At 40.1% G+C, this 27,480-nt stretch overlaps 1 protein-coding gene across 10 annotated transcripts in view; it reads left to right on the forward strand.

The window, feature by feature from the left end:
* Positions 1-27,480, forward strand: part of BPTF (bromodomain PHD finger transcription factor) — a 95,157-nt gene that overhangs the window by 34,475 nt on the left and 33,202 nt on the right. For 3 of the 10 annotated variants that reach the window (XM_087710237.1, XM_087710243.1, XM_087710242.1), the window contains exons 4-18: positions 696-896; positions 1,208-1,393; positions 2,575-2,748; positions 2,866-3,041; positions 5,219-5,574; positions 5,848-5,910; positions 6,037-6,168; positions 6,281-6,410; positions 15,005-15,140; positions 16,694-16,945; positions 17,677-19,996; positions 21,665-21,789; positions 24,563-24,691; positions 24,795-24,945; positions 26,231-26,354. In XM_087710237.1, the coding sequence (XP_087566363.1) occupies positions 696-896; positions 1,208-1,393; positions 2,575-2,748; positions 2,866-3,041; positions 5,219-5,574; positions 5,848-5,910; positions 6,037-6,168; positions 6,281-6,410; positions 15,005-15,140; positions 16,694-16,945; positions 17,677-19,996; positions 21,665-21,789; positions 24,563-24,691; positions 24,795-24,945; positions 26,231-26,354 (4,655 nt within the window). The remainder of the gene's footprint in view (positions 1-695; positions 897-1,207; positions 1,394-2,574; positions 2,749-2,865; positions 3,042-5,218; positions 5,575-5,847; positions 5,911-6,036; positions 6,169-6,280; positions 6,411-15,004; positions 15,141-16,693; positions 16,946-17,676; positions 19,997-21,664; positions 21,790-24,562; positions 24,692-24,794; positions 24,946-26,230; positions 26,355-27,480) is intronic. The other 7 variants (XM_087710241.1, XM_087710246.1, XM_087710245.1 and 4 more) reach the window with 4 other exon arrangements.

A 27,480-nucleotide genomic window follows, 5' to 3' on the forward strand; every position in this document is an offset into this window, starting at 1 on the left:
TTCATGTACAGTTTCAAGGTAAATTTGAGACCAATTTTGATACAGGTCATCCATGATTAAAAGTCATGGTTTGCAACAGCCTAAGTTTTATGAGAGAGATCTCTGCTTACCATTTTGATTAAATAAACCATAGTGGTGATCCCCAGCTGGTTTTCTTGACAGAAGCACATCAAGTGGTCACTTGCCTCATTCTTTTCTCCTAAAATAAATCTGCTGACAGTTTCCACTTCTTTGTCTCCAGTGTTCAGATTGAAATCTCCCACATTATATTCTTTTTGCATTTGCATTAGTTATTTCTTGAATGTCAGCATACAACTCTTATTTTTTTTCTTCAGATATTCTGTATCTGTTATTGTTGCATAAATATAGAAAATTACAGGTATTCCTTGCTTTACAACCATAATTGGGACCAGAATTTCACTTATAAACTATTGCAATTATACGTTTGAGGCACCATATGACTGGAACTGACATTCTGAAAAAGCCACCCCATTAAAAAAAAGGTAGAAAAAGTTAATGATGTGCACAATGCTGCATAATTACCAACTGTCAGTTGTACTCAGTTCATTTTCACGTATAGATCTGCCACATATATACTTCTGTGTCTTGAAAGGGTGGACTAGAACATATCAATGGTACTCTTACACTTGAAAACGTTGTCCTTGATTCATCTTCTACCCCCATATTTGCTTTAGAAGAAATTATGGAAGCCGTCAGAGGCAGAAAAGGGGAACTATTAGAGGACAGAAGCTCAGTTGCTGATGAAGAAAAAGGTACGGTTGAAAATAAAGAATGCACAGATACTGAGAATGGAAAAGAAGACCTTTCAAACCAACAGATGGAGGTCAACAAAGAAATAGTAGCAGAGGAAAATTCTGAAAAAGGAGGAAAGGAAGGTAATAGTGATACGCCTGCTTAGTTAATGTATTTGTTTTAGTAGCAATGCTGATACATTTTAAACATTTTAAATTTTATAATCAATACAGCTATTTTTTCACTGAATCAGGTGTAATTTTCCAGTGATGCTATTCAGGACAGATGATACTAGCAGATTTTTATGAATTTATTTTCAGTTCAAGTTCAATTAACATTGTTCACCACCAGTGAGTTATTTATAAAAATAATAAAGATAGGATATAAATCTTTAAAAAGATTGTTAAATCAATATTAAAAATGCTTATGAACTTTTATCATGTGTTTCTTACAGAATCATCAGATGCATGTGAGGAAAACAATTCTGGACTATCGCTTCCTGGAAGCAGCATCCCAAATGTTCCTGCAGAAGAGGCTGATCCTTCTGAAGGGAAGAACACAGTAGGATGCGATTCAGAAATTTCTGATGATAATAAGGCAGACAAAAACAGAGTATCAGAAGTTCTTAAGGATATTTCAGGTACATAGATGGTTTTGTTTTTTGTGTCTTGAGTTGAATGAGTAGTTTCCTAAAATTAAACACTGTTTCCTTTTCTTTATCACGGTATAGTTATTAAGTTTAGAGTTTATTGAGCTGTGGTGATGCAGTGGTTACAATGCAGTATTGCAGGCTAATTCTGCTGACTGCCAACAGTTTGATTCTCACCAGGCTCAAGGTTGACTCAGTCTTCCATCCTTCCGAGGTTGTTAAAATGAGGACCCAGATTGTTGGGGGCAATATGCTGGCTCTGTAAATTGCTTAGAGAGGGCTGTAAAGCACTATGGAGCAGTATATAAGTTTAAATGTTGTTGCTATTTTTGGAGTTACGGTTGATATATATGTTTTTTTTACTGTTTTACTTTCCATAAGATACACAGTTTGATTTAGTGGTTAGAGGAACCAGGTTAAAAACCAGGAGACTGTGATTTCTAGATCTTTAGGTATTTTGTGACTCAAATCAGTCATTCATTTTCTGCCTTAGGGAGAAGGCAGTGCAGACCACTTCCAAAAATATTAGCTAAAAACCTACAGGAACCTAACTAGGCAGTTACCAAGAATCAAGACTGACTCAGCAGCACAAATTTAGTTTACATAAACTGGTGCAAAATTAATAAACATTGGTTAAATGTTTAATGAACATCTTTCACATTATTGTATTTGCTAGTTATACTAACTGATAGTATAATGATACTGATTGTTTAATGCTGGTATTTATAATAAAATATAAATGACATGATTTCGATTATAAAATCCAAAATCTAGCTATCATGTACTAATAAGAATTGAGGATTAAAACTTCCTAGTGGGGAAGATTATTAATTACAAAGTGCCCAAATTCCTCCAGTTTCATAACCACCTCTTAACTATATTTAATATTATGACATCAATTTCAGATGGTGGCTTTGTCAACATGGTTTCTTGAAATAAACTCTAATTAATATTAAGTACATTGTGAGTAGGCAGTTGTCTTCCCTTATAACTTTCCTCATCTATCTGCCTTCCCCCGCAGTTCCAGTCTAAAATAATATAGATATTTATCTATCAGATATACGAGACTTATGTAACTTTCTGATTTCAGATGTTAATGTTCTGTATTGGAAGTGTTCTTCAGGTGAATACTACATACCTAAATTGGCTTTTTTCTTTTCTTTTTTGGGTAGATGAAACAACTAAGGCAGTTCCTAATCTGAACATTGATTTATCTGCTGAAGCACTTTTGTCAGACCCAGAAAACAGCAGTAGCAATGAACCAAATTCTATGCAGAGTGAATCTGCGAAGAATTCTGATGAAGTGGAAATCACTGAAGGAGGTTCTCAGAACTCAGATGATTTAGGTACAAATAATGCTTAATAATCACAAGAATGTACTGTGCTAATTTTTAGTGTAAACTGGCTGTGCTCATTTGCTTTACTTGTATATTCCTATTTAAACCTTTTTTTTTCTCTGATAGGTGATAAATCTAATGGTGAGAGAAGTGACTCTCCAAACAGTGGAATAGGCACTCCAGGTTCAACTCGAATGGTCACTAGGTTACGAAATCCAGATAGCAAACTCAGTCAGCTGAAAAGTCAGCAGTTTGCTGCTGCAGCACATGAAGCAAATAAGCTTTTTAAAGAAGGCAAAGAGGTTTGTGTCAGTGCTGAAATCTGATTCATTGAAATGCCAAAATAATAAGCGTTACAAACAAAATCAGAAACAAATATGCATGGAAATGCCAGCAATGAAGGCATCAATAGCTATACACATATGTATACATGTGTGTGTATTATTATTATTATTATTATTACCGTGTTTCCCCCAAAATACGATCTGTTCTAAAACTAATGCCTTACCACATTTTTCGCATGGGCAAAAATATAAGCCCCCGCCCCGAAAATAAGCCCACTGGACAGTGCACCACTCACTGACCTAGCGGTATCCCGAAGGCACCAAGCCACGGGAGGCGGAAGAAAGGCACTCGTTGCTTGGCACCTTTGGGATACCGCTAGGTGGGGAGTGGCGTTCTGCCTGGCTGGAGGGGGGAGTTGCGGGCAGCTGCTCCCTTGTGAGCGGGCTCCCAAAGAGCCGGGCACAGCCTCAGGGGCGAAGCAGCCATGAGGTGACCACGCTCATGAGCAGCCACCCAGCAAACCCCCTCTCCAGCCGGGCAAAGCTCATTCGCTGACCTAGGGGGTATCCCATAGGCGCCAAGCCACGTGGCGCTCTGCCTGCTCCCCAGCTCCCATGGCTTGGCACATTAGGGATACCCCCTAGGTCAGTGCATGGAGCTCTGCCTGGCTGAAGAAGAGTTGCGTGAGCGCCTGCTCCGCCCCCAGCAAGCATGCCTCTGGCTTCCAAACTCCAAAACTCAGCTGCCGAGTCTTCCAGCAGTGGCCGCTCTAGGAGTGCGCTCTATGGTTGTGGGCTGGCTGCCGGACAGAGAGTCTTCCAGCAGCCAGCCCACAACCATACAGCACACTCCTAGAGCGGCTGCTGCTGGAAGACTCAACAGCAGAGTTTTGGAGTTTGGAAGCCGAAGAAGAAGTTATGCTCGTAGTGCGGCGGTGGCCGGGCCCTGCAGTTAGAGCTGTGCCAGGGCATGGTGAGGCTGGGATACATGCTTGCTGGGGGCGGAACAGATGCTCGTGCAACCCCCTTCAGCCGGGCAGAGCTCCATGCACTGACCTAGGAGGTATCCTTAATGTGCCAAGCCGCGGGAGCTGGGGAGCGGACAGAGCGCCATGTGGCTTGGTGCCTTAGGGATACCCCCTAGGTCAGCAAATGACGCTCTGCCCGGCTGGAGAGGGGGGTTGCCAGGCGGCTGCTCGTGAGCCTGGTCACCTCATGGCTGCTTCACCCCTGAGGCTGTGCCCGGCTCTTCGGGAGACAGTTTGCAAGGGAGCAGCTGCCCGGCAACTCCAAAACAATAAGTCCTCCCCCTATAATAAGCCCAAGGCCATATTTCGTGGGGCAAAAGAAAATAAGTTCCTGTCTTATTTTCAGGGAAACACAGTGTTATTATTGTATGCTTCTGAATCTGGAATGATACTTGTTTTCCTAAACATGTGCTTTCAGTTTCTTTGTTCTGGAATTAAAAAATTCTGTGCTAGTATCAGAGATCATGAATCATGCTTATGTTTTTTTGGTTAAAAATGTTAATGGAATGCAAGCCTAGCTTATTATTGAGGTTTGTTTATGTGTTTATTTATGTTTGGAAATGTTTATTACACTTGTATGCCGCCCTATTCCCGAGGGACTCAGGGCGGCTAACAAACCAAGATGGGGGGGGGATACAAACAACAAATGAGACACAAACAAGTTAAAAGATAAACAACAGTCGCAACAAATTCGAGTGGGGCTGGGAACTCATCAGCCCCAGGCCTGCCGAAATAGCCAGGTCTTAATAGCTTTGCGGAAAGCCTGAAGGGTGGTGAGGGTCCGGATCTCCACGGGGAGATCATTCCAGATCTTATTACCACTATACTTGCATTGTTGAATTCCGGAAAGACTTTAAGTGTTACAAATAATAGAGAAATAAAAGAAAAAGAAAAACAGAACATCCCTTTCAAAAGAGATAATGGTAAACCTGGCAATAGTGTATAGAAATTAACTTTTGGTTTAAAAACAATATCTACCATGGTATGTAGGAGACTAACCCTATGGTCATATACATGCCATAGTAAATATTATTGCTCATTCTTAACATAGTAGTTCCTAAAGGCTGTAGAATTTTCCTCTTGTTTAAAACTTTGAGATTTAAGGTTTTTTTTTTAAAAAAAATTAAGTTTCGTTGCTTTTGTTTGTTTTGTTTTGACTTCAATAAGGTGCTTGTGGTTAATTCCCAAGGGGAAATTTCCCGAATGAATACCAAGAAGGAAATAGTAATGAAAGCAGGCATCAGCAATTATTTTAAGCTGGGTCAAGAAGGGAAGTATCGTGTCTACCATAATCAATATGCTACCAATTCTTTTGCTCTGAATAAACATCAACACCGAGAAGACCATGACAAAAGACGTCACCTTTCTCACAAGTTTTGTCTAAGTCCTGCTGGAGAGTTCAAATGGAATGGTTCTGTCCATGGGTCAAAAGTTCTCACAATATCTACATTAAGATTAACAATAATTCAGCTAGAGAATAACATCCCCTCCTCATTCCTCCATCCCAACTGGGCTTCGCACAGGTAAAGACATCTATGATTTTCATAGGTATATTGGGCATAGGAGCATTAAATTATGGGAAACCACACCAGAGTTGAGCTTTTTATTGAACATTTAACACTGGAGAAATAAAGAAAAAACAAAGGACTAAAAATAAGATAAACATAAAAATAATAGGTAGTTGCTTCTGTTGCAAAGAAGAGAACAGATATAGAAAAGACATTGCAAAGTGGGGGGACATTAAGAAGAGATTTGAATGAAAATAACATCAGATTTTATATTTTATCATACTATAGATATACGCCAATAGACCCAGGATTGAGGTTGAAGATAGGGTTAAATTATACCATCACTTCAAGGTTGTTGCTTTTTTTTTTGCATCAATGTGGCTGTTGCTTGCTATTTTATTGTTTTTGTTTTGCTGTTGAAGATGGCCTAGTGAACACAATCTACTTACTGTGTTTCATATTTTTGTCAAATCACAGATCTAATTGGATCAAAGCTGTCCAGATGTGCAGCAAACCTAGAGAATTTGCATTGGCTCTGGCTATATTGGAATGCGCAATTAAACCAGTTGTTATGCTGCCCATTTGGAGGGAGTCCTTGGGTCACACCAGGTAATATATTTTGAGTGTATATAAAAGCAGTTCCCATAATCTCTCCCAGAGTACTTGGTAATGCTAGGCTAGCTTCATACTTTAAATGCTCTTATGTGTATCTTACAATCAGGTTACGCAGAATGACAGCGATTGAAAGGGAAGAAAAAGAGAAGGCAAAAAAAAAGGAGAGAAAACAAGAGGAAGAAGAAACCATGCAACAAGCAACTTGGGTGAAATATACCTTTCCTATCAAACACCAGGTATTCTACATAACATTATTCTCTCTTTTTAAAAAAAACTAACTTATTTTAGCAGATTGCTACACTTTGAGTAAATTAAAAAGCTGTGAATATTAATGGAATGAGATTTGAAATAATTGCAGTAATACAATAAACAAAAAAAGAAGGGACCTGAATGAATTTGGAGTGCTGCTGTAATCATATCTCATTCCATTAGGGATGAAATCTTGCTCATTTGATCACCAAACATATTTGATATTGAATGTGGTTAGAGTTAATTAAGGGAAATTCTTAGATGGACCCTTTTTCTTCTCCCCCAGTGAATTCTGAGTGGAGGTCAATTTCTTAAGGAGTCCAGCTGGGAATGGCAAACCTATATCTCCAAAAGAGTGTGTGTGATCTTTTTCTCTCTTACTCTGGTAAGCATGGTACATAGATGGTTGTTAAACAACTGAGAAGATCACAGAATTAAAATGCACTGACTTTTGACTTAGCACGTGGAAATTCTAACAACCAGAATCTGAGCAAGAGAGAAAAGTAAATTATTGAATAAAATTGCTCCTCTTTTACTTTCAAGAACCCTTTTGCAAAGCTTGTGGAAACAAGTACACTCTGAGTTTTGTGGGAATAGGGAAAAACAGGCAGTTCTGACAGACCGTGCATTCATGTGTGATGAGTAAAAGGATCATATCCCAAACCATTGGTATTTGCAAGGTGTGTGACCAGAGAGCTGATTGTTAACCATTGTGGGTGACTTTTACATCAACAGGTAAAACTCTACCATTATGACCTGAATTTGTGCCTGAGAAGCACTCAGAAGTGCAACCCTAAATTTTAAAAATAGGAAAATGGGTGCAATGAGTCAGCATACCCAGTTGAAAAGAGGGCAAATGTTTCTTAGATCAAAGAAAGGTGACACCACAAGAGTTGACAAAGGATGCAGCTGTTCATAATGAAGTGAATCAAACAAACAAAAAATAAGGCCCAGTGGACAAAATTGACAACTAAAGCTAAAGGTGAAGGGACTTCCTGAGAGGCAAATGATGCATCAATAAAAATATACATTCCAAATGATGTGAAGTAATATTTGTACCGGATACTCAGACACTTTCCTTAACTATTTTATCTAGTCCTGGGAATCAAACAGTAATTTAAAAAAATTCAGGTAAACTGAAGCAAATTCAAAGAAGGACAATAAAAACAATCCAGAATGAAGAAAAATCTTGTGAAGAGAGATGTGAAGAAATTAGAATTTTTCCAGGGTGCTGCTCTGGAGAGTCCAAGCAAGGGTTAAATACAGCCAAACTGCCCAGAACTGAATTGAAATTTTAAGCCACGCCTCTGGTGCTGACCATCTTCAGTTTTTTTCAATTCAGCTAGCCCAGTGGATGCGCTTCAAGTTTCTCTTCAGTTCTACAGATTGCTTGGACTCTCCTAGATTTAAAAGTAGGAAATATTCCTTTAATTGTGTCCATTACGAGCAGGCTTGGTGAGAGAAAAATTCCCTTTCCCTTAATTGGCTATTTGCTCACCTCTTGGTCCTCCTGGGGTCCTGGGCTCGCTCGGGCGTCGTAGGGCTACAGGTAGCTGTCTGAGGCACGTGGGTCGGAATGCCGAGGCCAGCACCATCACAACAACTCCGCTGCGATAGGGATCCCCGGTGAAGGCTCTGTTGCCGCCAACTGCACTTTGAAGAAGTTGGCGTTCGGTACGGCTCTTCAGGCTCTTACCTAGTCCCGGTGGCCATTTTAGGCTGCATGACTGGCACGGTGGCCATTTTGAGGAGCCAGAAGTTCCGGCCGCCATTTTGTTTAGCCAGTTTCACTTTCTGAGCACATTGCTGCAGCTGCCTGGTTGCCTGATTCACTGCAGGTCGCCGCATGGAAGCTCTTTGTCTGGTTTTCACTGACGATTTGACTCCTAGCCTTGCAAAACTATCAGTTTGGTGCGGCATGGGATTGTGGCTCACCTAGGTCGCCTTCCATTACATGACCTGCCAGGTGCTGGGAGCTGTTATCGCTCGCATCAGAATCCTGCTTGGCTGGATCTGATCTCAGTGGCCTTCTGTGTCTCTCTTCTGAGCACTTGGGTCTACAGTCTGCAATGGCAGATCAGATCCCTGAGAATTCAGAGCAGCTTGGGCCCTCTTCCAGAGCATTCTCCAGGCAAGCTGGCAAGGCTGCCTGGGAGGCCATCAAGGGCAGCAAACCCTATTCTAGGCCAGGACCCAAGCAGGGATCAGGCCCAGATAGGGGTGCCGTCCGTCACCAGAAGATTTTAGAGAAGCACTTTTCCAAGGCTCAGCAGCAGGCCCAATCCTCCCAGTTGGTGTCTCTAGTGGAGCCCTCCATGGGGGTTCAGCCAGAACAGGGGCAACCCATTTCCGATAGTGATAAGGAAGGTCAGGAGTTCTCTCCCATTGCCATGGCATCTTCTCCAGGCCCCTCATTGGCTGACCAGGCTAATCTCTTCACCTGCCCATCAGACCTGGAGGAAGGCCAGTTCCCGTGGATCCCTTAGTGCCCCAACAACCGGCTGTCCAACTCACTCCAGGGGTTCGACCTGTCGAGGACCAGGGCCCTAACCTTTTAGCAGAGATGCAAGATGCCATTACCAGGGCTATATCCCAGGGCATAGAGGCGGGCATGCTGAAGCGGGGCAAGCGCTCGCGTAAGACCCGACATCTCCAAACCCAAGATACCCCTTGTGAGGCGTCCTTGACCCAGCCTTCTCAGTCTCCACATTCCTCCCCGGCCAGCGAGGATTCCGACTGGGAGGAGGAGAACATCCTACGTAGGCCAGAACCTGAGTTTTCAGGGGACAAAGGTGTTGCCTCCGAAAAGCCTGTCTTTTGGGGTTTGTTTAAGCTTGCCAACTTCAAGACTATTTTGAATAAGGCAAAAGTCTCGACCCGCTTGGGGTCTAGCCCTCCAGATCAGGGAACTGCTGAACCAGATGACCTGTCTGGAGATCTCTCTGAGGAGCCTGTGTCGGCCCAAGAGATAGTGCCAGTTCTCAAACTTTTTCTGAATGTGTTGCAAAAGCAATGGGCGCAACTGGCCACCCTGGCTACTCCCAATGGTAATGATAAAAAGTTGTACACGGTAGATGCCAGTCTGGAAGACTTGCTTAAATTGCCTCCCATTGATCCTCCTGTGGCAGCACTTACCTCATCCTCTTGGCGTCCAATGTCACTACCTTTCACCTCTTGTGGCTCAGGCACTGGAACGTCGATATGCGTTCCAAGTGGAAGCTTGTTTTTGCCCCTTTAAAAGGGACAAGCATTTCAGGGAGGTCCTCGACCCGGTCCTTGTGGAAAACAAGGATAAAAAGAAAGTAATGCCATCGGTCACTAAGAAATCTGACCAGAAGGGTTCCAACTCCTACAGGAGGCAGCCTTTTCGGAACACAGAGCCCTCCACCAGCTCCACTCCCTTCCATCGGCCATACTCACAGCACACTGACAGGTCCCTGGACTGTCAACCATTTCGCGACACAGGTTGCCAGCAGAATTTCTCCAGGCGTCCCTTTCGAGGGGGTCTGGTTCCTGACCTTTCAAAAGATATAAGTGACCACCACTGGATAGCTCCCATAGGAGGGCGTCTCCAGCTGTTCCACGCCCAATGGGAGCAGATCACATCGGACCAGTGGGTCCTACAGATGATCCACTTGGGTCTGACCTTAGAGTTGCTTTCTCCTCCCCCCATCACTTCATTCGTTGTCCCACTCCCTTGTGTCTCATCAAGAGGTCTCATGGAACAGGAGATCCGTCATCTCAGGGACATCAGGGCCATAGAACTGGTTCCACCAGGTCAGGAAGGAGCAGGCTTTTACTCCATTCTGTTCCTGGTCCCCAAAAGCTCTGGGGGATGGAGGGGAATCCTAGATTTAAAAAGGTTAAATTGTCACATAACTTACCGGAGATTCAAGATGCAGTCCCTGCAGTCCATCCTGGGATGCATCAGGCCAGGAGATATCTTGACATCCATAGATCTCAAAGAGCCCTACCTCCACATCCCCATTCGCGAAGCTCACTGCAGGTTCCTGAGATTTGTTTATGCCGGCCACGACTACCAGTACCGGGCCTTGCTTCTCGGCCTGTCATCAGCCCCCAGGATGTTTAAAAAGATCCTTGCAGCTGTGGCAGCCTTCCTCAGATCTCGTCCAGTGCAGCTTCATTGCTACCTAGATGACGTTCTCATCCAGTCATCGCCACAGCAGGCGACTTAAGACCTGAAGTACACCATGAAGGTCCTTCAGGACTACGGCTTCTCCGTAAATTTGGAGAAAAGTCATCTTCAACCAATGACCAGGTTGAGAGCACCTGGGCGCCATCATTGACACCGTCACCTGCCAGGTCTTCCTGTCCCCGGAGCGGGTAGCGAGCCTTAAAGAACGGGTCCTACAGGTGTAGCGATCTCCTCACGCCAAGGTCGTGCAGTTATCGCAACTCCTAGAGAAGATGATATCTTGCCTGTCCATTGTTCCGTGGGCAAGATTCCATTCTCGTCCCTTGCAGTGGTTCCTGCTGCCCTACCAGAGGGCCAACGAAAGCAGCTCGACGAGGTTGGTGTTGGTCTCCCCGAAGGTACGTCAATCCCTCAAGTGGTGGCTGTCTCCCACCCTGGCGAAGGGCACCCCGTTCAGGGAGCCGGCCCGTCTCACCATCACGACGGATGCCAGTCTTTAGGGCTGGGGAACCCACCTCCGCAATCAAATCACACAGGGCAGGTGGTCTTCAGTCGAAGCCTCTCACAGCATCAATTGGCTAGAGCTGAGAACAGGTTGGCCCTCATCCATTTCCGCCACAACGTTCAGGGACATCACAGACAATGTAGTGACAAAAGTGCACATCAACCGCCAGGGGGGCACTCGCTCCAGATCCCTGATGACAGAAGCCGACGCCCTGGGTCAGTGGGCGGAGAAACACCTCCAATCAATACAGGTGGAGCACATCTCCGGAGTAAGCAATATCCAGGCGGACTGGCTAAGCAGGGCCACGGTCGTCCGCTGGTCGACCTGTTTGCCACTCCAGCCAACACGCAGCTTCCCAGATTCTTCACGAGGTTTCACGAGCCGAAGGAGTCAACGCCCTGTACTGCCCATGGCCGCAGGGACTGTTGTATATGTTCCCGCCATTGCCTCTCCTTCCCAGAGTCATCCGGAAGATCCTGTCGGAGGAAGTGGAGGTCTTGCTTGTGGCCCCGTTCTGGCCCAGGAGGACCTGGTTTGCCGACCTGGTGAGTCTCTCCGTCGACCCTCCTTGGCAGATTCCCCCGCACGAGGTCTCTCTCAGCCAGGGGGCGCTTCAACATCTGGAGCCCCAGTGGCTACAGCTGGCTGTCTGGCACTTGAGAGGGATCTCCTGAGCAGGGGCAGTCTGTCTACCAAGGTCATCCACACCGTCCAGGCGGCCTTTCACGACCCAGATCTATGACGCCATCTGGAGGTCGTTCGACGCCTGGTGCACCTCTCATGACGTACCAGTGACTTCAGCTACGATTCCGATCATCTTGGACTTCTTGCAAGATGGACTTGACAAAGGCCTGGCGCCCAACACACTACAACATCAGGTGGCCACGATTTCCACAATACTTGCTCCTGATGAACACTCCTTCCTTGGACGTCATCCTACTATCCCTAGTTTTCTGAGGGGCGCAACCAATCTGAGGCCCCCAGTGGTCCACAGATATCCCTCATGGGACCTCAACGTAGTCCTCCGCGCCTTGATTGTTCCACCATTTGAACCGTTTCGGTCCACCAACCTTAAACATTTGACCTTTAAGACTGCCTTTTTAATTGCCATCACTTCTGCGTGGCGTATCTCAGAGCTAGCAGCCCTATCCGTTCGGGAGGACTTGTGTTTGATACAACAGGACAGGGTGGTCCTCAGGATAGATCCAACGTTCATCCCTAAGATCAACTCCTGGTTCCACTGAGCCCAGGAGATCATTCTCTTGGATTTTTGTCCGCATCCCAGATACCCGAGGGAGAAGCGGTGGCAATGTTCGATGTCCGTAGGACGCTCCGCAAATACGTCAAGCGCACAGCTGTGTTTCGGTGTTACGAATCACTCTTCATTTCTTTCCAACCAGCTTTCCAGGGTCGCAAAGTTTCCTCCTCTACCATCGGATGGTGGTTGAGAGCCTGCATTACCCTCGCTCACGTTCTTCAGTCCAAACCTGTGCCTAGCCACATCACGGCACATTCTACAAGGAGTGGCCGATCGAAGAGATTTGCAGGGCTACTTGGATTTCCTTATCTCTGTTTATTCGGAATTACAAATTGGACAAATTTGCTTCAGCAGAAGGGGCTTTTGGGAGGCGAGTTCTCCAGGGCATTCATACCAGCGGAGAGACCCTGAACGCAACTGCTTCCCGCCCTAGTGACATTTAGCTTGGGTATGTCCCTTGCTTGGACTCTCCAGAGCAGCACCCTGGAAAATGGCCATTGTCTTACCTGAAGGGTTGTTTTCAGGGCGCTGCGAAGGAGAGTCCAACCCCACCCTGGGGTCTTTTTTCGCTGTTTCCCATGCAGTATTCTGGAGTTTCCATTTGGATACTGTTCTGATGTTAGATGTGGTTCTTAGACTTGTTGAACTTCTCAGTGCGTAACAATTCCATGCCTTCATTGAAAAAATCAAGATGGTCAGCACCAGAGCGTGTCTTAAAGTTTCAATTCAGTTCTGGGCAGATTGGCTGTATTTACGGTAACCCTTGCTTGGACTCTCCTTCACAGCGTCCTGAAAACAACCCTTCAGGTAAGACAATGCTCATTTTCTTCTTGAGAAAGAAGAAAGCAGATATGATAGTAGCAGATACCTGAAATAACTTTCTAAAGAACATCAAGATCTGCCCTATATGGATTTCAATCACAGATTCCATTTGAATATTAGAAAATAGTGTCTAAAGAGTATGGGCAGATTGACAGTGGAGCCAGTTATGGAAAAACCGAAAAATAACATAAAGGTAGATAGCTAAATCTCCAGACTTTGTTGTATTTTACCAACACTACCAATATTGAGGAATACTGAAAATTATAATTCAAGAATAGCCAGAGAACCACACATTTTCCTACTCCGTATGAATTCAAAAGAATGAAAATAGTGGAAAAAGTACCCCTCATATTGTTAACAGCCTGCCCGCAATTCCTCTTTTAGATTGACTGGAGTCTGGAGCAGGATCTCCTATCCCAGCAGTATAGTCTATTGATATATACTATATTCTATTGCCTTTCCCTTGGTTTGTATAATTGTAAACTTGCTTTTTTAAGCCCAGTGTCCATGTATATGTGTGATTTGTGACTTCTTAATTAAGACTTGTGGTTAGCCCCTGTAATATACTAGACCCCAGCATGGTGGCATGTTTTTTAAAAACCCTCTATATATTGGTTATTAATTTTCCATACCGTATATAATGCTGCTTTTAATGGGTTATTTTTGTTCAGCTTTTATTTTAGTTTAATTCCAGACCTAGGATTTGTAAACTGCTTCAGATTTCTTTGTAATAAATTATTATGCTTTTTTATATCTAATACATAAACTGTATTTATTGCCTTCTTGAATGCAGTTCATATAATACCACAGACACACGTCTCATTTAGTGTCTGTGTTGTGTTCCAGAGACAGAAGATTAAGCAGAATCGTAACTAATCGGACATGTGATAGAGGGAGGGAGACAACAGACAGAAACTATGAAGACCATTGGTTGCTACAGTCTCATTCAGATAAAATTATCTTGTGCAGTATGCCAGGCTTACTCAGGCACGCATTGTTGTCAGGCAAATGAAATTTAATTATGAATGTGTGCATTGGCTGGAAATGAATCTTTAATTACTGTTATATGCTATCATATTTGCAAATGGTTGCTAACCTAGATAATGTAGCTAAATGAGGGATAGATGTAGGGTTACCACTGAAACAGTATTCAGTGCTACAGATCACAGTAATTCAAAAGAGAATATTCTTGGTCAATCCTTTTAGCAAAGTAATAAGGAGAAGACAAACGTTCAGTTTTAAATATCTTGCCAGATACCACTTGAATTAATCAGAGTTGAGAACCTAAGCATTGTTTGAACTTCCAAGGAAATTAGAGAAATCAAGGTTTAAGATTAGTTGTCTGTCATTTTCAAGTCAGTGCCTGCTCCTGATATACAAGCCTCTGGCAGTGAAGAATGGCTATTAACTAAGGCCCATGTATTCACACCAGACCTTAGATAAACTTTTAGTTTCAGCATTAGCTAAATTCATAGAGTAGACATAAGACAGTTTTATTAATTTTTCTAAAGCTAGTTGTTTTTTTATGCTCAAGAAACCTGAATAAGAAGTTCTATTGTCACCTTTTTATACTGATGAAAAGGATTTCTGTTTTAGGCAGAGGAACTTTGCTCTGGGAGGCATGTGCACTACTAGCCAATTGTTTCTAAAATGCTATGCGACTTTTCATTGTAAAAAATAAATGGCCAAGCAAAAAGGTTGTTTAGAACTTGAATGACTAAAACATTAACTTCTAAGAAGAAAAGGAAATTTGAAGCTTTATTTCAAAGCTGTATTTTATATGTGATAAGGCTGCAAATTCATATGAAAATTAACAAAATGTATTTCAACTTTTTCATAGGTCTGGAAACAAAAAGGAGAAGAATATAGAGTAACAGGATATGGTGGATGGATATGGATTAGTAAAACACATGTTCATAGATTTGTACCCAGATTACCTGGAAATACTAATGTCAGTTACAGAAAGTTACTACTTGGTAAGTGCTGGAAATCATCATTATCATTTTTATTATTTCATTACCATATTTTTTGGAGTATAAGATTCACCGAGGTTTTGAAGAGGCAATTTTTAAAAAAAAAAAGTTTTTGCATTCTGTAAACCTCCCAAAATCGGCCCGTTTTTTTTTTTTCAAAAAAGCATGAATAGCCTTTAGGGGGCTTGCAGGGTGCTCCTGGGTGGTGGGCCCCCAAAAAATGAGCAAAAAAGGGGCCATTTGTTGTCAAAAAATTGCATGCATAGCCTTTAGGAGGCTTATAGAGTACTCCTGGGGGGGAGACAAAAGTGAGCAAGAAAAGGCCCGTTTTTCACTCATTTCTGCCTTCTACAGGCTCTGCACGGCCATTTTGGTGAAGGGGCAGGGTTTCAGGAGGCAAAAAATGCTATATTAAGTGTATAAGACGCATCCAGATTTTCAGCCTCTTTTGAGGGAAAAGGGTGCATCTTATACTCCAAAATACTGTGATTTTATTATAACTGACCAATCCAACAGACTCTGGGTATCTTACAAAACATAACCATGATTTTGAAATATGAAGTGAGGTTTAAAATATCAAATACCAGTTTTCACTATGTATTTTCAAGCAACATTGTAATATTTTAATTTCTCTCTAGTTACAGCAAGCATTTCAGGAGAAAAATAAACATATGTAAAATACTCTGTTTCTATCAATTACGGTTTTGCTGTAAAAAGTTGCTAATTATTCACATGTGTCTTAATTTTCTAAATAATGGAAGAACCAAACTACTGTAATTTGGTTTTATATCGAATTTCTACAGCTAGTCCATTTTACTATATTAAATTTTGTAATTAAAGAGAAAATATGTGGTGTTTGCAATATACTCTAAACCTCAGTGTAATAAATTCAAAGCTATATAGAGCAGACAAATAGAATGTCTCCATAGATGAAAATCATTTCCCCCTTTTCGATGTGATCAGAAAATCTGTTCTGGAAGATTAGGGGGCCTTTTGGTATGGTAGGAAACAAAGCACTGAAGGAAAAGGGACAAAGTCACCTGTTTTTCCTAGTGCAGGGGTGTCAAACTCACAGCCCATGGGCCAGATGCGTCACACATTGGCCATCCCCACCCCCATTTTAGCGAAGGGGGAGAAGTCATGAGACGTCATGTGACAACACACGTTTGACACTCCTGACCTAGTTAGTGAGAGCTTCTACAAAATCAAAATCTTTTTGCAAACAAAATTAATAATTATTACTGATAGAGAAATGACTATCTGTTTTTATTATATGGTAATAGATAATAGCTTTTAATACTTTTGGTGGTCGTGTTTAGTCAATTTCCTCTGTTAAGATCTTATTGGATCTTATGATGATCCTGTATGATTTCATAGTCAGTAACATTTCTATTGAACAAAATTGCATTTCAGGGGAGGAAATAGTGCACTATTGTAATTGCAATAGTCTTATTTCTGAATGTAGTACTAGGCTTTTGAAAATGTATGCCTGTCTGAAAAGCTTACACTGACAAAGTGACCAAAATCATATGAGTATTTACATATTTCTTTATCAGCAAAGAACAATGCTGCTATCACAGAACAACAGCACGAATTGGATAAAAGGAAAAATCCAGCAAAAGTAAAAGTAGAGCACTGTTCTTTGAAAGATAGAATAAAGAGGTTCCATGAACCACATAAAAAGGACCAAAAAGAAACTGAACATTCTGAGACCATGAAGAAAAGTCAGATCAAGGAAGAAAATGAACTAAATGAAGAAAAAGCTGAAATTGATGGACATTTTGAAAAATCAGATCAAGTGAAGGAAGGTAAGAAGCATTTTTATCCGTTTTAATAAACATCTAACTTTTTATGGTTTAACGAAATGTTTATATGTGCAACATTTACTTGAAGACAGTCTAGAGGAAATAATTTCTCATGGTAGAGTGTTCTATTAATTCCATATGCCTGTATATATTGTTTCAAAATAATATGTAATTAGTCACAATTTAGATTACTCTTCCTCAATCTGAATTCATTCCAAATGGGGATTTCGGACTTCCAGGATTCTCTACATAATTCAACTATGTGGTGCAGTGGTTAGAATGCAGTACTGCAGGCCACTTCTGCCGACTGCTGGGTACCTGCAGTTCGGCAGTTTGATTCTCACCAGGCTCAAGGTTGAGTCAGCCTTCCATCCTTCCGGGGTTGTTAAAATGAGGACCCATATTACTGTTGGGGGCAATATGCTGACTCTGTAAACTGCTTAGAGAAGATTTTAAAAGCACTGTGAAGCAGTATATAAGTCTTAAGTGCTAAGAGCTATTGTTATTGATGCTGTACATCAGGGATGGGGAACAATGGCCCCTTTACGAACTTTGGACTTCGATTCCCAGGATTCCTGAGTCACTCATAGGTTGTAAAGGGGCTGTCTTTCCCCACCCCTGTGTTACATAATAATGGGAATATGTTGTATAATTGGAATGGTTGGGGACTTGGGTTTGTCAGTATATGTGTTAACTAATAAAGTGTCCTACTGATTAAACATTATTTTTTATAGATGAAAAAGTAATCTGTGAAAATGATAAAGACATCAAGGAGGAACCTATGGAAGTAGATGAAGTGAAAATGGATACTTCCCCCAAATGTGAAGAAACTCCAATCAGTGCAGATTTAATAAATGTTAGCGAAGGTTTTCACTTAAGGACATATTACAAAAGGAAAGTGAAAACATCAAAATTAGATGGACTACTTGAAAGAAGAGTAAAACAGTTTACACTAGAGGAAAAGCAGCGATTGGAAAGAATGAAGCTTAAAGCTGCTTCCAATTCCTCAGATTGTAAATCTCTGAGTCCACAAAGGAATACAGATGACCTACCATTAGCTAAGGCAGAAACAGATGAAAAGAGAGCCCATATTTCAGGTACAAAACAATCTGAAGATCCTGTTAAAGACTGTTTGTCGTCTAACAACCTCCACTTCAATAAAACCAGTGAATCAGTTCAATCCGTGTCTTGCTTGAATAGACTTTTAGATGAAGAATCAGACGTCATTTCAGGTCAGTGCTCAGATTCTCAATGTTTGTTAGCAGCAAATGCTCATGGAAGTGCTTCTGAACCAGTGGATACGGAAAAAAATAAAGTGCTGAGTAAGGAGGAGGGTAATTCAACCATGGAACATTCTCAAGCAATAGACAATAAAGAATCAACTAAATGCAGTGTGCTAGGGGACAATGAAAAAAGTTCAGAGGAAATCACAGGGCCTAATTGCGAACATCATACACAGTCAGAGGGAATTGAACAGAATTGTGAAAAAGAGACTGCATCTTGCATTAAGAAAGGAAATGAAACCTTAAAAACTGAAAAACAGGACTGTGATTCTGTAGAAGCTTGTAATTTAGAGGATCATCATGCAGCAAATAACACAAATGTGAGTCTACCGAAAAGCAAGGAAGATGCATCTGAACCAAAGATTTCATTAAATCCCAAGCAAGTCCTGGAAGGCCTAAAATCATTACATACTGAGCTTATTTCAGAGAAGGCCTTTGAAGCCCAGATTCCTGACACAATAGGAGAAAACATCTTGGATGAAATTACACACTCTAAAATTCCCGAAACAAATGGTGAAAAGCTAGAGCAGGCAAAGTGTGATCCTCCAACTTCCATAAGCAAGTGCATTGATCAGATTAAAAGCATTGCTGATAAAAACAATAATAAAAATGGAGAACACGATGTCCAGATGGACGGAGGAAAGTCGGCAACATATCAGATGAATGGAAAAGATGCTGATTTCAAAGTACTGCCCAATGAAGAATGCTTAAAAAGAGAAGCTGAGAGTAACCTTGACTCTAAAGTCAATAATATTAATAAAAACAATTTGCTAGGTAAATCATTTCCTTCCAATGAATCTGTAAAACCATTTATGAATGGAGATATCTCTGTGGAAGATGTGGATGAGAGAAGACATTCAGAGAATGAGTTTTCCGTTCGGAGTTCTGTGGATCCTGACTGTGATCCTAGAGGCGGTGTTTTACCTCAGGAGGATACATCTCCGTCTGCTCAAGACAGTGGAAGGAAGCAACGTTCTTCTGAAAGATCTAGTCCTATTGATGAGGCATCCCTCACAGCTGTCCATTCCTGTAATGAGAACAGCATAAGTAGTGAAACAGAAGGCATGGAGATTGAGTCATCATGTATTAAGAAGGCTGCCCTCTCGCCTGTAATTTCATGCGAAGAATCTAGTTTGAGTAACGACTTTGCTGATCAGAATGGACTGCAGACACACAGAGTTAAAAACATCAATGGAGAGAGTGCAGTGAAAGCGGTTGTGACAGAAGTGACCACCACGTCTACCATTTCTACAGAATCAAAAACCGTTTATAAAGTGTCAGAGCTGTCAGCGGCCAAGGAGGATAAAGAACGTGTGGTGTCAGCAGCTGAAAATTGTTCCATATCCACTGTAACCACCACCACAACTACCACTGTAACAAAGCTTACCGCTCCCACAACCGATGTTATTTCTGTAAAAGAGCATAGTAAAACGGTGGTTACGACGACAGTGACTGATTCCTTGACAACCCCAAGTGGAACATTGGTGACTTCTATGACAGTCAGCAAGGAATATTCCACAAGGGACAAAGTGAAACTAATGAAGTTTTCAAGACCTAAAAAAACTCGTTCTGGAACCGCATTGCCATCTTATAGAAAGTTTGTTACTAAAAGCAGCAAAAAGAGCATATTTGTTTTACCCAGTGATGACTTGAAGAAGCTGGCAAGAAAAGGAGGGATTAGAGAAGTTCCTTGTTTCAACTATACCGCTAAGCCTGCTTTGGACATCTGGCCTTATCCATCCCCAAGACCAACGTTTGGTATCACTTGGAGGTACACTGTTATAACAATGTTAAAAAATTATAAGGACACTGAGTGGGAGATTTTGTTGTGCATGTATTGTGAATATATTATAATCCAGTACTTTAATTGTCATCACTTACAAATCTTAATTGCTTATGATTTTGTTCCTAAGATACTGGACCTGTTCTTAACAGGAGGATAATATTTCTTGTATGTGTATTTAGAAAGAAAGATTTATTAGCTGCTTCTTGATCAGGATATAGGACAGTATTGGAGTAGGGAATCTTGTACTTAATGCAAATATCTGATATATGGAGTGATGACAAAATAGGAGAATTTTCAGAGGGTATGGACTGTAAAGTTTAAATATGCTGAAAAGTACCCACTGAGACCAAAAAGTAGAAATATCCTGGAATCCCATTCCTTTTAACTTGAACCCGTTGAAATCAATGCAGCCTAAAAACACTGAACACTGCAAAAATGTATTATTTTAAGATTATCCAAAAGAATGGGTAAAAAACTCAGATCTTCAGTTCTGAGCTATGGTACAGAATTATTCCTATTCCTTTAATGATTAGTATAGTATAGGGGTATAGTGGAGTGAGACCAAGGAGGGCTACAGAATTGTTATAGCTAGACACATGCTTTGTGTAGTAAGTTTGCTTTATGTTATTAAACGGGGTTTTGCTTGATAAACCACATTTTAACAGCAACCAAGAGAGCTTTCAAAATAATCACAGTTTGTGTTCTAATACATGCCACTAGTATTATTTAGAGCATATCAATACTAGAAATTTGAAATCATCAAAAATAATTTTCAAATTGCCATTGCAAAATAATGCTTTTTTGATAACTTACTTTCTTTGGTCAGCTTTTCAAAGCCATGACAAAAACATCTAATACCATATTAATTTGGTTTCAATAACTATTTAAGATTGTAAAGCTATAATTAGTTGATCCTCTATTCTAGAAATATTCTGTAACTTGGCATTTAAATGAGAATTCAACATGTGATAGCATAGATCTATATACAGGTACTCCTCAACTTACAACAACAATTGAGCCCAACATTTATATTGCTAAGTGAGACAAGTGAGTTTCACCCCATTTTATAACCTTTCTTGCCACCCTTGTTAAGGTAATCACTGCAGTTGTTAAGTGAGTAACATGGCTGTAAAGTGTATCTGGCTTCCCCATTGACTTTGCTTGTCAAAGGGCACAAAAGGTGATCACATGACCCCGGGACGCTGCAGCTATTATAAATATGAGCCAGTTGCTGAGCATCCAAATTTTGATCATGTGACCATAGGGATGCTGCAACAGTCGTAAGTGAAAAATGGTCATATGTCACTTTTTTCAATGCCATAATAACATCTAATGGTCTCTAAATGAATGGTTGTAAGTCAAAGACTGTCTGTAATCAATGCTAATACTATATCTGTTTCTATATGTGAAAGTACACTCCATTTTTAACTATGATTGAAAGAAAACATTAATTTTATCTCAGAAGATCTATAGCATTTAAGCTGTTTCTTTTAATAATATTTTATTCTGTATAGTTTTTAATGTTTTAATAATTAATTTTTTACTTGTTTTAACATAAGCTGCCCAAGAGTCATTTATAAGGAGATGGGTGGCCAGCCAATGAATTTGGCTGAAGGTTGCCAGCCAATGAATTTCTTTTTGGATTTTTTCCAGGTACCGACTTCAGACTGTAAAATCTTTGGCAGGAGTAAGCCTCATGTTGAGGTTACTCTGGGCATGCCTAAAGTGGGATGACATGGCTGCCAAACCTCCACCAGGAGGAGGAACTACGCGGACAGGTAGAGTTGACTTTCAGAAATCTGGATAATTAAACAGTGTTTAAAAATGTATAATATATTATGGGAACTAGAACTCTGAAATCAATTATTATTATGAAATTCTGTTTTGGGTTTATTCCCACCCAATATGTCACACTTGGATGAATATGAATGAAACTGAAACCAATTTCAGTCCATGATTTTACAGGAAACTGTGGTCACACTACCAAACACAGACAAAAAAAAATTATATAGCAAGAAAGTTGGATATTGTTGTTAAGTAAGAAGATATTTATTAAAAAGAAGCTACCCCAAAATGCCAACCACTGACGCAGTCTAGTATTGCAGTTCATTTAACCATGGGTTTTCTGTGATATCTAAATTGGGGGAACTGGTTAAAATATTTCCTATAAACTAAAACTGCAAATTGGTTTGCATTGCTGGTTTGTAGAGAACCGCATCTTGTCTGTTGGACTATTATAATTATAATACTAGTTTAACAGATTTAAGAGCTGTCTTTGTTGCTGGGCAAACAGAAGGGAGGAATAGCCAAGTTCTTGATACTCATTTCCATAGAACATTGCTTATTAGGACTTTATATCTGAATATAAATATAATCTGTAATTTGGCTTTTAGCTGGTCAGGTTCATTTTTATTAAGTCTTTCACTCCTTCATTATTCCATCAATATTGCGAGTTCAGCATAACATCATTCCCTGGAGATTAGACATGCTATGTCCCTACTGGTTTTCTGTAAGGGCCTAAAGACATGGTTTTGTGGCGAAGCCTGGGGACCAGGGTATGTGATTGACCCATATCTTGGACCTGAAGCATAACTTTTGTTATAGTCAGAAATATCATAAGCATCTTTGTCAATTTCCAGAGTTTCAGTATACACAAGAAAGGTGTCAGTTTAAAAATCAATCCTCAGAATAACTTTTTAAAAAGAAAACAGTGTAAAAACCAGTGCAAAACCAGTTAAAACTCTTTTAGTTTTTGTTTTAATACAGTTTTAATAATATTCTATTATTATTAATCGGGACGCAGTTGCTCAGTGGCTAGGACGCTGAGCTCATCGATCAGAAAGGTTGGCAGTTCGGTTCAGCGGTTCAAATCCCTAGCACTGCGTAACAGTGAGCTCCCATTACTTCTGCTAATCTAGCAGTTCAAAAGCATGTAAAAATGCAAGTAGAAAAATAGGAACTACCTTTGGCAGGAAGGTAACTGCATTCCGTGTTCCTTCGGCATTTAGTCATGGCCACATGAACATGGAGATGTCTTTGGACAGTGCTGGCTCTGCGGCTTTGAAACAGAGATGAGCACCGCCCCCTAAAGTCGGGAACAATTAGTACATATGTGTGAGGGGAACTTTCACCTTTACCTAATAATATTTTATTCTGTATAGTTTTTAATTTTTAATAATTTATTTTTTACTTGTTTTAACATAAGCTGCCCAAGAGTCATTTGTAGAGGAGATGGGTGACATAAAGATTTAATTAATGAATTAATTAATTAATTGTAAGCCTCCACATGTATAGACTGCTTGTAAGAGAATACTGCTTAATGTGGATTCATTTTTAATACATTAGACATTTAATTGATAAACCTGCACTGCTTAACATTTGCAAGAAGATACTGAGGGAGAATACCATGGAGTTTGGGATTGATCATTGTCCGTGAACTTTTTCAGACCAGAATTTGTTTGGGCATGACTATTAAAAGCCATTTCCCTTTTTTCTCTAGTTCTGTGCAGATGTTTTCTTGCCTCCAAATGCAGCAGGCTACTATAGATTCCTTCTGACACAGATCTCAACTATTTGCTTTACAAATGTTTTTTGAAGTTGGTCCAAGGGCCATAGAAGCAGAGTTCTAAATTAGTCAATGAATTACTCATTTTTCTGGCCTTGTAGAAAAGACATTTCTGTTTCTCATTCATTTTAATCTTTTGCAGTTAGAAATTGCAGTAGACTTTTATTTTTTTCCTGTTCTGTTACTCTTTAATTATTATTAACTCTTGTTTAAAATTATGGCTATTCTGCGTATTATCTTAAAGATCTTATGTTCAAAACATGCAGCTATTTTCACCAAATAAATATAAGACTTACAACCACAATTGAGCCAAAATTTCTCCTGCTAAGGCAGTTTTTAAATGATTTATGTCTCATTTAATGACCCTTTTGCCACAGTTAAGTGAATCACTGTAATTATTAAGTGAATCATTCGGTCGTTAAGCAAATCTGGTTTCCCTTATTGACTGTTTGTTGGAAGCCTGCTTGGAAAGTTGCAAATGGTAATCACATGATCCCGGGACAGTACAACTCTCATAAATACATTGCCAAGGGCCCAAATTTTGATCATGTAATCATGGGGATGCTGTAATAGTCATAAGTGTGAAAAATGGCCATAAATCATTTTTTTGTGCTGTTGCAACTTTGAATAGTCACTAAATGAATGGTTGTAAGTTGAGGACTTCACATAAAATCCAGTAATATTAGTCACATTTCTGTACTTCATTTCACTTTCATTACGAGGTTCACCTAATTAGTAACTTAAGTTTGAAGTTACAAAATTTTAAAGAGCATCCTGACATACGGCACAATTGATTAAAACTTTTCTTAATCAATAATGGAGGTTAAATGTGAAGTACTAGTAGAGGGTTTTTTTTTGGGGGGGGGGATTCTGCACATATACTAAAACAAACTATGTAGTTTTTAAACCAAAACTCCAGAATTTCAGCTAACATTTGTGGTAATGTCTTTTTACATTGGTGAATGAATCTGCAAATACATTTCTAGAAACATCAGAAATGGAAATTACAACAACTGAAATAATCAAACGGAGAGATGTTGGACCATACGGGATTCGATCAGAGTACTGCATACGGAAAATTATTTGTCCTATTGGTGTTCCAGAGGCCCCCAAAGGTAAACATGCAAATAAAATACTCAAATAACCTAGATGGACGAACATGGCCTGTGTTCATACTGATATTTAACTGAGAATTGATCGACATTACTTTTTTGTCAGAAACGCCAACCCCTCAGAGGAAGGGGCTTAGATCGAGTGCTTTGAGGCCCAAAAGGCCAGAAACACCAAAGCAAACAGGACCAGTCATCATTGAAACCTGGGTGGCAGAGGAGGAGTTGGAATTATGGGAGATAAAAGCATTTTCTGAAAGGTAAGGTGACAGCCAAAACCTGTTGTAGCTGTACTGAGGTAAATATTTGAAGGTATTTGAGTTATGCCAGTTGGTTTAACAAACAAATTGAAACTTCAGAAAAATAAACATAACTGGAAGTGCAGTTCAGGAAATACAAATGGGGGAGAGACCCTTCTTGATAACCTTTGCTTCTTCATTTCAATGAATGTAATGCTTAAAAACAATAGCTGTTAAGACTGTTAAGCTGATTCCAGTTAATTAAACTATGCAGTCACTTTGGTTTCCTATTTCTTCATTTCTATTCATTCTTTTTGCATAATTTCTTTTATATGCCCTTTCCCCCACCCCAGCTTTATGGTAATTCTACTCGGCTCCAATATCTTGTTTAGTTTTTCCAGGTTTCCTTTTTTAAAAACTTGTTGGAACTCAAGAAAATCAAATTTTGAAAAGTTGAAACTTGTCAAATTCCTGCCCTTTCCATTTATCTCATCATGAGATGAAAGTTATTAATTGATTAAGTTATTAATGGAATGGGCAGCATATAAATTTAATTTAATAAATAAGTAATGATAGCATTTTGTAGCTTTATAACCTATGACTTTCTTTGCCTTCATTTCCTTGTGCTTCTTTTAGGCTTATTTTAACACAAGGCAATAAAGTCCTTCCATGTTTGTTGTACAATGAGTTCTATAAGTCCTACCATAATAACAGTATTATCTGGTGCTAATCAGAATTGATGCATTGGGTTGCCTTCCCCTGTCTCAGTTTGGGCACCTTTCTTCTGAGCTTTTTAAGATCTTCTTTTAAATATTTAAGCTTTAAGCCCCCACTTCACTTACTAAAGATATATCATCCATTGTTTCATCTAGGTAAACTGTGTCATCTGGACATTAAAATAGTTCAGCCAGTGCAGCAGGCAAATCAGATATTGCAGGCAGTGTCTTGAATTAGATTCAGAGGTGGTCAACAGTTGGTTCTAAAGGATATGAATGGAATTCTCCAATTCTGTCATGGGAATGGCATAGGAAGAGCAACCCGGGGCTACATAGGGAAAATGTAATGAGACATTCCTTTTTTTCATTAAATCCAAGTTTCCTCTAGACTTGCAGAGGACAAGGTTTATGACAAGGTTCATAAAATATTTCAAAAGGAGGAATTAATTTATAAGGTTAGATCATGTTGACATTTGAAAATTTCAGGAACTTAAGATGTCCTGTACTAATAGCTTGGAAACGAGTTCTCTTGATATAAAAATTGTAATTCCTTGATAATGCTTGGTATTTTCTATACTTCTCTTTTGCAGGGTGGAGAAGGAAAAGGCCCAGGCAGTTGAACAACAGGCTAAGGTTAGTGAACAGAAGAAGGCAGAGGAGTTCAAGGCTCAAATGGAGGCTCAACTCAAACAGCAACGATTGGCTGCCCAACAGGTGGGGTAGCCTTTTAGAAGTCCCACCTGTAAAAAGCTTGCATTTATGTACAATTAGCAAATTAGCATGGAAGTGTGTCTTCCTTGAATATTTTCTTATGAGTAAAATTATATGAAGCTCCATAATGGGAATCTAAGTTGGTACTTCAGATTTTGACATTTGTTGTACTTGTTTACATTACACTTCATGTGGAAGCTTTTCCGCCGGGTTGTATGCCTCTCCAAATTTCTGTTGAAAAGCTATTAAGGTAGATGTTGACAGAATATGTAATTTGGCAGGGTCTGGTGAATGTAACTTTTGGCCTTCTACCAAGTTTGCAATCAAAAACACTTCCATGTTGGAATGGAAATGGGGTTCTTAGATATATTTATATAACCTTTGATACAGAATTAATCTGCTGTAAATGAGATCTGCACCCAAGGCTGACATATGGTAATTAACTCTGTCATTTTCCTAAATTTCTTTTTAATAGTTGCTTTCCCTCTTATATGTCATTGGTTCTTTATGTTATGTCCATTTTGCTTTCCCAAGTGAAATGCTCACCCAAGTCAGGCTATGTATTAATATAAAATGAAACAGAACACATGTTGCTGGATTTGGCATTCATGAACAAAACAAGCAAAAATAGCAAAAGCAAAATTGGAGGGGGGAAAAAGATCAATTAGGCCACCCTCTTTTCATGTGCTTTATTGATAAGTATATAAAAAATAGTCCGTTTAAACACTCTAGGAAAGTATTCAGTCCTTCCTTCTCTAGCAGACATGCATTTCATATCAACTTTTAGTTAAATATTACAATATAGCAACACAAATTAAAACTTTGTATTAATAAAAGATTTCAGGTGTCGGAAACCACTCAATAGTATGGGTATCCTTGCATGCTTATATACATGTAGAAATATATATATATCAGATTTTCAGCAGCTTTTATTTACAAAATTGATTCATAATCTTCCTACAACTTGTACGCCTCTTAATTCTCAGTAGCTTACATCAAGCAATATAAATAATAAATCAATAAGTCAGCTTGATCAATTATTGGTATATTAAATTAAACTAATATAAAAATAAGGAAGTTGAATTTTCAGATTTGTGCCAGCTGTTGCCTCAAACAATAAACCTCCCCT

Source organism: Thamnophis sirtalis, unplaced genomic scaffold, assembly GCF_051295495.1.
Source record: "Thamnophis sirtalis isolate CommonGarterSnake01/CBP01778 unplaced genomic scaffold, rThaSir2_p1.2 scaffold_3, whole genome shotgun sequence".
In the NCBI taxonomy this organism is placed as follows: Eukaryota; Metazoa; Chordata; class Lepidosauria; order Squamata; family Natricidae; genus Thamnophis; species Thamnophis sirtalis.